Source organism: Dermochelys coriacea, chromosome 9 (assembly GCF_009764565.3).
Source record: "Dermochelys coriacea isolate rDerCor1 chromosome 9, rDerCor1.pri.v4, whole genome shotgun sequence".
Classification (NCBI taxonomy): Eukaryota; Metazoa; Chordata; order Testudines; family Dermochelyidae; genus Dermochelys; species Dermochelys coriacea.
In genome coordinates this window covers 26,541,939-26,551,315 of record NC_050076.1, presented here as the reverse complement: position 1 = coordinate 26,551,315, position 9,377 = coordinate 26,541,939, and the positions used below count along the sequence as shown (strand labels likewise).

Sequence of the window (9,377 nt, the reverse complement as noted above, 5' to 3'; positions counted from 1 at the left end):
CATTTGTGGAGGAACTGTATCTCTAAAACCTTTTGATAAAATGGACTCAAATTTGCACCACAAATTCTACCCAGCCACCTGAAATGGTAATTTTCAAACCAATCTGGCTATGTACTTGGATAGCTTTAAACTTTTGCAACCACATTGCAACCTTAACTCTGGTGCCTCTATCCCTGCCCTATGATAAAAGGCAGCTTAAAGTGTAAATTTGTCTGTTTGTTTCCTTTAAAATCATCTGGGTGTCATGAGTTGAATATCAATAGGATCCACTGATAACATGAATGGCAGGGGGATAACCTAATGAATGTGGTTTATATGTTTGGGTTTCTGTGAAACACACAGGATGCAAATGCATTTTGTTTATTGAGAACTTATATGCCAATATTATTTCATCATTAGCAACTAGGCTTTGAAGATAAAAACTTGCTGAATTCAATGAGTAGTATGGGGTGGGGATGCAGTTTGGACCTTTGCTATTGTTCCCTGGAGATCCCATCATATAATAGTCGCTATATTTTGCAAATCTATGTACTTAAACTTATTAAGATTTACACAGCGTATCCACCATTTGGGACACTGAGACTGATGGACATACTGAGAGTTTATCTACAATGGGTTTTTGCTCCATGTTAACTATACGGATGTAACTGCATTAGCGCAAAACTCTAGTGGGGATACATTACACCAATGTAAAAAATGACTCATATTGGTGAAGCTTCCCTGTTTTCTAATTTACAACAGGGACCTCTCTAATCCCCAGGCAGCCCAGAATCTGGTTGATGCAAAGGTAGCTTAAAGCCACTCTTCTCCTTCTTCTTCCATGAGGCACAGCATAGTATCTCTCCCATTTTCTTCACTGGGAGTTTCAAGTGTGCAAAGAGTGAAGGGTCAGCAACAGTAGCATGGTAATGCAGTCCTACCTACGCTGGCCATACGTTTTAGAACTGTGTTTATATAGTTCCTGCTAAAATGGTTTTAACATGGGTTTGGCCAGCAAGCGTAGAAAATGCCCAACCATTCCAGAATGCTGTTTTAAAAAATGGGTTTGTCAGTTTCTCTCTGATTGCACTGACCAGATTGATCAAGTTATAAACCAATTTAACAAGAACTGCATTTAAACAAGCTCTTAAACAGGGCTGAGCCTAGGATAGAGAAGGTCTGTATACTAGTTAATTGGATAAAGACTGAGAACTGTTATGAATGGCCACTACACACAAAGCAAAGATTGGAAGGTGCTAAAATAACCAGTCATGTTTTTCTTAAAACTAGGAATGTCTGACTGACAGAAAGTACAAAGGAATGACTTCTGCAAACAATGGCAAATAGCCAGTGTTTCTTTGGCTCAATCACAGTGTGAGTGAATTGTTGTTAAAACACAATTAAGTGCAAATAATTCCGAACATGTGGCAGTTGTCATTCTTGGGCATTAATTATTCAAACTTCAGGTGTGGTGTGTAACAGAAGTTTAAGGTGCTTTGAATGAATTTTTAACTCAGACATTTTAAACAGCTGCTTGTCTTTAAACTAGAATGGGAGCTAATGCCTGTGGGTATTGTGTGGGTGGCCCCATGAGGAGAGGGAGGACTCAGTCATACCCACATAAGCAGGTGGGCAGTTCCCACTCCCCACCCCACCAAAGCACTGCTGGGAAGGTGGCAGCAAAGCCCCCTACGTACACTCCCCCCCCCAGTCCTTTGCAGAGGGGCAAGGAAGTGGCAGCAGCTCACCTGGTATGAAGCTGCACTTGCTCCCAAGGAATGGGGCGTTTGACCCCTCCCTCGTGCCCAGACATTGATACTCCGCAATACAGAGAGGGGCAACCCCCATTCTCGCTTTTAATTCAGGGTGTAAAAGCGCTGACGACCAGTGCTCAAGTCGAAACCGAGGAAGGCCGGGTGAAACACTGGAATGCGTTACCTAGGGAGGTGGTAGAATCTCCTTCCTTAGAGGTTTTTAAGGTCAGGCTTGACAAAGCCCTGGCTGGGATGATTTAACTGGGACTTGGTCCTGCTTTGAGCAGGGGGTTGGACTAGATGACCTTCTGGGGTCCCTTCCAACCCTGATATTCTATGATTCTATGATTTGATTCTATGATTCTGTCCTCTCCCTGCTTCCTCAAGAGGAGAGGAAAATGAACGTGAGCTCTAGTAGTAATTCATTCTGCGGAGAGAGAGAGAAGGGGTCTTCCCTGGCCTGGGTCCCAGCCCCTTCCCACAGGTGGTGGGAGGCCTCCCTTTTCATGCCCCAGGGGTTTTTCCCCCACCCCTCAGGTCAAAGCAGGCAGGGTCAGGTCCTGCGCCCAGGAGAGGTGGCCTAGGGGCTTCCCCAGTTTCCTGCAGGAGCGAGGGCTAGGAAGGGCGGGGGGGGGGTTACCTCTGTCCCCACCGCCTGGCCCCCCCCACCTCTCCCAAGGAGCAAAATAACCCGTTGTTTTCCGAGGGACCCCGGCCTGTCTCGGCTTGCTGTCGGCTCTCCAAAGGGCCGCGTGCCCAGCACGTCTCCTTTATGGGGGTGACCCCTGGGGCCGGGGCGCAGCAGCCCCCTGCCCGCTGGGGGCGCCTAGGGCGAAGGGCAGAGGCGTTACGCTGCCGCGCGGGGTCCCTCGCCCGGCGCCTCTGCCCTTTTGCAAAGCGTAAGTATCCGCCCAAACGCCTTCATAGGCGGGGCAGAAAGACAGTCGGCGGCCAAGCATCTTCCTCCCTCTGGAGACCCAATGGCGGAGGGACTCAAACCTCCGAGCCAATGAGGCAGCGCGGCCTGACGGGCACCAGGCGGCAGCCAATCCGAAGAGAAGGGCGAGCGGGGGCGCGTGTGCCTGTGTGGTCCCCCCCCCTCCCCCTCTTTCCAGAAACCAATGGAGGGGGTTAGCGCGAGCCAATGGGTCCGGGCGGGCTGTGAGCGGACCTGAGCGCGAGGCTGCGGGGAAGGCATGGCCCGTGGCGGCGCGAGGCGGCCCCGCGGGACTGGTGCACCACGCGCTGGCTGCCGGGGGGCGATGAGAACTCGCGATCTCCTCCCCCGCCCCGCTGGCAGCTGCCGCCTCCCCGTCTCCCAGGGCTGCTGAGGCTCGGGCCCGGCGCCTGCCTGGCCGAGGGGCTCGCGCTGCCCTTGCGATCCGCCGGGGCTCGGCCGCGGCTGCCTGGCCCGGGAGGCTGGCCACAGCCCTCGCCGCGCGAAGGGGGCTGGCGCTGCGCGGGCGTTAGCTGCCGCTGCTCCCTCCCCTGCCGGCTGCTGGCTGCATGCTCACCCCGCTCCAGTGAGAGCCGCGGCGGGGCGGCTTCTCTCCCCTCCCTCCTTCCCCGCTGACTGGAGGTGGGAGGGAGAGAAGAGACCCAGAGAGGAAGGAGCCGGGCGTGCGGACCGGAGCCATGCGAGAATACAAAGTAGTGGTGCTGGGCTCGGGCGGGGTGGGCAAATCCGCCCTCACCGTGCAGTTCGTGACCGGCTCCTTCATCGAGAAGTATGACCCCACCATCGAGGATTTCTACCGCAAGGAGATCGAGGTGGATTCCTCCCCCTCGGTGCTGGAGATCCTGGACACTGCCGGCACCGAGCAGTTCGCCTCCATGCGGGACCTCTACATCAAGAACGGGCAAGGGTTCATCCTGGTCTACAGTCTGGTCAACCAGCAGAGCTTCCAGGACATCAAGCCCATGCGGGACCAGATCATCCGGGTGAAGAGGTACGAGAAGGTGCCCATGATCCTGGTGGGCAACAAGGTGGACCTGGAGGGCGAGAGGGAGGTCTCGTACGGGGAAGGCAAAGCTCTGGCCGAGGAGTGGAGCTGCCCCTTCATGGAAACTTCAGCCAAAAACAAAGCTTCGGTGGACGAACTGTTTGCAGAGATTGTCAGGCAGATGAACTACGCTTCCCAGCCCAACGGGGACGATCAGTGCTGCTCGTCCTGCGTGATCCTCTGAAAGGGCCTGGGGGGCAATGTTGTCGTTCGCAAAGGTTTACAACAAAAAGAAGCAGCAATGTGATCGTTCGAAACAAAGATTGGAAACAACTTTGCATACACAAGGATTCCAGGCTGCAGCAGCGGCAGCTGCTGCAGTGATCAGTGTCATGGGGTGGGTGTATTGTTGAAAACGTGGCTTTTTCAGCATGTACATTTCATCGATTTTGATTGTTGCATATTTCCCGTAAGTACCATTTACAGATTGCTGTATTGGCAACTGACACCAGTAAGAAAAGTTTCGGCCTGGAGAAAGGGGAGCTTGTGAGCAATCGTTTTCTAACTGGAAGAGTTAAATTACATCTAAGGAACTGAGGGGAGCAGTAAACGAAGAAACCATTGCAGAAAGGGAGAGAGAAATCTTTCCGTGGACGTGTGGGGGTAAAACTAAGATTGGTGCTCTCTCTTCTTTAGCCAAACTTGAATGCACCCTGTGACTATGATATTGATTCTGAGGATTTCTATGCAAAGTTGGATTATTGTTACTGTGTATCCAATCTGAAGTATTGCACATCTGAACTGGGACTTTTAATAACACTGATGCCAATACAGTGTGGGGTGCCAGAACGTGTCTGCTGATCATTTGTGAAACTTTCTATTTTGTTTACCTGCTGTATCGGATGGGAGTTTGGGGGAGAGCGGTAGTATTTTTTTTTTAAATCAGCTGTGAAAATGTTACAAATCTGCACAATATTTTTTTAGTTGTGTTTTCTTCTTTTCTTCAGGGGGGAGGGAGGTTTGTGGTGGTGGTTTGTTTTCCTTATTTTTGGGTTGGCAATAACTGATTTTGATTAGCTCTCTAAAGTACAAAGACTTCCTAAAATGTGATACAGGGCCAACAGCAACCCTGTGTCTGTAGAGTGCCTTCAAAACTCAGCTGTTCCAGCCGGTGCCAACCTGTGAAAGCTCCACAGAATCCCATTATCTACTACTCCAGAAACTACTTAACAGCTTCCTTTCAGTAATCACACTGAACAAGCCAGGACAAAAAGGCCTATTGTTTAGTGGAATTTATTTCTTATTTCCATTTCAGCCTTTTAAATGTCATTTCCATGTCTTGCAAATTTGGACTGCATTTAATTCAAATTTCCAGGCATTTAGTTTTTTGGGACGATTTCTTTTGTTATGATTCTCTGATGTAGGATGTACCTCCAGCCAGCAAAGAGCAAAATCTTAATGTTGTGATGTACCAAGAAAATTCTAACAACTGTAACTTTAATTCCAGACATGCGTTTAATGTCTATCCATTTTAAGAATTTTAATACAAATGTTTCTTTTTTTTAAAAAAAGAACAGCAAAACTGTGGTTTTTTAATGTATTGTAAGGAGAACTGACTTTAATATGCAATCATGGCAGGCGTATGCTTTTTAATCGTGATATTTGTCTAACCAAAATAACAATATGTAAAGAATGGGAGAAGGTAACCTAAAATCATGAGGCTTGGGAATGTTTCTTTGTATCTACTAGTAATGTTGGAAACAGTTGAATAATTATATTTAGGCCCTGATGCTACAAGATGCACATGGGCGGAATCCTACACTTATATAAATGCTTGTTGAAGTCATTTGGGCTCTTTGCAGAACAGCTTGCAGGATTAGGATCTTATTTTGTAATTTTAAGAATAACATGGTTTATTGGAGTCTAGGTGTTGAAGGTCAGCTGTTCGTAAACTTCTATACTTTACTGATTTACTGAAAAAGATACAGCTTTTAAAAGTATGCATTAAGACTGTGATTCCTTACCATTTCAAATGTAACTTGCAAAGGAGGGGAAAATGGGATTTTTTTAAAATACAAAGAAGGCCTGAAGGCATTTATTCCCCCAAAATTCCCAGATATGTGTGGGCGGGGTTTTTTTTTTTAAACTCATGATTTGTCTGTCCAGGAAGACTTATGGGAACTAATGAAATTAGGACATCACAGGAAACCAAAAGCTTAGCAAATTGAGGAAGTAGGGAGTTTTAGTCAAACTGATTAACATTTAGGGTGCCTAATTCTTCTCACTCCTAATTTAAACCTTGATCATGAATTCACTGTATCCAATAGCAAAAATCCCACTGACATCAGTTGTGCAGGATCAGGGCCTTACACAGATGTGACTTCATTGATTTCAATCAATGAAGTGACTGTTGTACTTCAGCTGAAACTGGGCATTTTGTTTTTCTCTGATTTATAGCATCTATTTAATTCCTAATACCTTGCAAAAAAACTTGGGAGAAATGATGCCTTAAAGATTAAACATCCACCTCTATCTGAGCTCACAATATTTCACTTCTCTTAAATCCCAAGAAGCTTTCCTGCCAAACTAATATTTCTACAGTTAAAATAAGTTTGAAAAAAAACCCAGATGAAGAGAGCTGCAAACTCTTCCCCTGTCCACCTTATGTATGCCCCCCACCCCCAAGAAAAAACCCACCCTGGATTGATTTCTTTCTAGTCTTCTTTATATAATACATCAAAAGGTACAAACTCATTTTTTTAAAAAAAACAAACCTCACTTTTGCAGTTCACCTTTAAGAACTTTTTTTTAAAAAAAGCTGAATAAAAAGATCTGTTTGAGGACTTTAAAATCAGACACCATGCTGAATAGCTGTTTTTTATTATTAATATAAGCCACATCTTAACAGGAATTTTCTTTTTCAGTACTAAGGTAGGCTTATTGTAGACATTGTGCATTAAAGTTTAAAAGCATATGTTATACCTGTATCTTGGCCATTGCTAGTGGTCCAATCCTGTCCAAATACTACATGCTTTCCCCCAACTGCTGAGAGCCCCATCCCCCAAAACTCATTGACCTCAATGGTATTTGGAAGGTTTTTCAGTACCTAACAGAAGCTGACCTTGGGTGATTACTGGATGATTTCTGGATAACTTGTTCAGTAGAGTTATCTTCATAATTGCTGCTTTCAACATAATGAAACCTGGCAAACCTTCTAGTTTTCCCAGCAGAATAGCAGTTATTGACATCTAAAATTGAAGCTAAAAAATTTCAAAATACCTCATGGTTTCAGATTGCTTCATTTTTGATTGTGTGTGATGTTTTTTAAAGAAAACCTGACTAAGTAATGATGCAAGTGTGTATGTATAGCATACACCAGCTCAACATAAACTCCAGTTTTAGCTTTGGCCTAACAGAACAGGTGAAGGTCTTTTAATATATGTTTCTTCTTGCCAAAGGGGTGTATGTGTCAAGTAGTAACACATGGTATGGGTCTAATACAATGAGTGCAAGCATATAAATGTTCAAAAATTATGTTTTCTCCTGATTGGTGAGGACGCTACGGAAAGGAGCACTGGATAGCTAGACCTTTCAGAGACTCCAAACTGTTGTGTCATTCACTAAACATAAGCCTGGTCTATACACAAAAACTACTTTACAAGTACACTGCCTCTTACTCTTTCTGCCCCCCAGTGTGGATGCAGTTATCCGTGTAAAGGTGCTTTATACTGTTATGTCTTATTTCCCTTCCCTGTGGGAACAAGCTATATCAGTAAAATGTATCTTTTATATTGTTATATAACTGAATCCACAGTAGAGGTTGTGAAAATTTAATTCATTGGGTAGAAAACCCATACCCCATATATCCTATTGTCCACAATGATTGCATTTTTTAAAGACTATGACAAATACCTGAATATGTACCATTACAGGAAAGTATGTTATCTTTCAAATATCAGTCTCTATGATCACTGCAATTATGCAATGTTCTAGAGCTAAGTGCAGCACTTGTGTTGAAGGTTTACAGTAGGACAGTCAGACCTTATAGCTGACCATAATTCTACAGCCATAATATTGTCTACAAAATTTTTGAGGACTGTGCTCTCAAAAAGAATGCATGTGACTGGTTTGTGCAAAGAACATTTTAAGGTAGTGGCTGATTGTCTCTCTATGGCCTCTTGTTTCGGTGTCATTTTGACAGACAATGCAGAACATCTGATTTTAGCTATGAGTGGCAAAAAAAAAAATAAAATAAAGCTTTTTTTCTGTAAGAAATCTGTGTAAAAGTGAATGCCACTTTTCTCTTAGGTCCTGCTCTTCTTGAAATTCATAGCAAAACTCCTAGGATTTTTAAATAGGAAAAGGACTTTGGTCCCAAAGTACTTAGGAATATAATGTAATTTTTTTGACTGCTGTTTGAAGCTCCCCTACTCTACAGATTCGAATAGCAGGAAATAAAAAAAAATTAATACACCCTCACTACATCCGCTGAAGCTACTATTTTGGGTGCTCTGTGCATGTGCTCACAAGATCTGGGACTTCTGGTGCAATCAATTATCACAGTGTTCAAATACTATTCAAAGGTACCTAAAATGTTCTCAGTGTCATATAAAGCCTACCTCCAAAGATGTAATTTATACTAAATGCCATCGCAAAAATGTCTTTCCCCAGTAGTACTGTAATGCAGTGACCCTACAGCAAGCTTTGTGTAGAAATTCAGTGCTTTTCAAGCTCTCTTATAGGAAAGGGTTTATTTTCTTTATTCACAGCCACAAAGGTAACTACTCAAACCTCTGAGTCCTGGGAATAGCTCCCTCCCCAAAAGAGAATCTCATACCTTACCCACTGTAGAAGATTCAAAACCAGGCTTTATTTCAATTAAAAAATCACTAAAGTGAGGAGTAGCGAAAACTTTAGAAATTGGAGAAGGGGATTTGGGGGTGGAGGGTAGCTAGAGAGTAACTCTCCAATATTAGTATTTGATCATCCTTTAAGTGCCACAAGGTTCATACTTTGTTTCCTATTTTATAAAATAAATAGAATGGGTAGAATAGGATACTTGGACTGACTTTCGAACTTTGGACCTGATTGTGTTCCCAAGAAAGCAATGGGGAGAAAATTCCTATTAAAAATCAATGGAAGTGGCATTGAACACTTTCCCTTGTTCCCATTTTCAGCTTTACTGGTTCCTTTGTGCAGCCAGTCACTTTCAGGTTGTTAAACACCCAATGAAATCTGACCCTTCTGAGCAGACAGGTTACAGTGTAAATGTTTACATGATGTAGAATTTGTGGACAGTTGTTTGTTAGACTTCCACTAGTAGTCTCCTCAGAGGAAGTTAAAATATATACTCCAATGCACATCAGATCCTATTTTAAGGCAACTGATGTCAGAGTGTAGTGATTAGGTAGATGACAATCCACAAATATGCTTAGCAAGATTCTGTAATAGAAGTACATTTTGGCAATAGTGCCTAATCTAAAGAGATTCCTATTTTAATAAGAAAATGTGTGTATTACATAGTGCCTTTGCTTAGAGGATCCGAAACTGATTTACTAATATTAAGTCTCAACATGGAAAACAACCATTCGATGGTGTTACCATTTTTTTTCTAGTGGTGATTTGGGCAAAGAATGAAAAAACGGATAAGAATCAGTAGCCTTATTTTACTAATTCCTGAAAAGAAAATATTTTAAGGCAA

The 9,377-nt window shown here is 43.8% G+C and overlaps 1 protein-coding gene across 1 annotated transcript; it reads left to right on the top strand.

Moving 5' to 3' along the window:
- Positions 1–2,102: 2,102 nt before the first annotated feature.
- Positions 2,103–5,638, top strand: RAP2B (RAP2B, member of RAS oncogene family). The gene has a single exon (XM_038417166.2). It carries the CDS (start codon positions 3,369–3,371, stop codon positions 3,918–3,920), a length of 552 nt encoding a protein of 183 aa, XP_038273094.1. The 5' UTR covers positions 2,103–3,368; the 3' UTR covers positions 3,921–5,638.
- Positions 5,639–9,377: the final 3,739 nt, after the last annotated feature.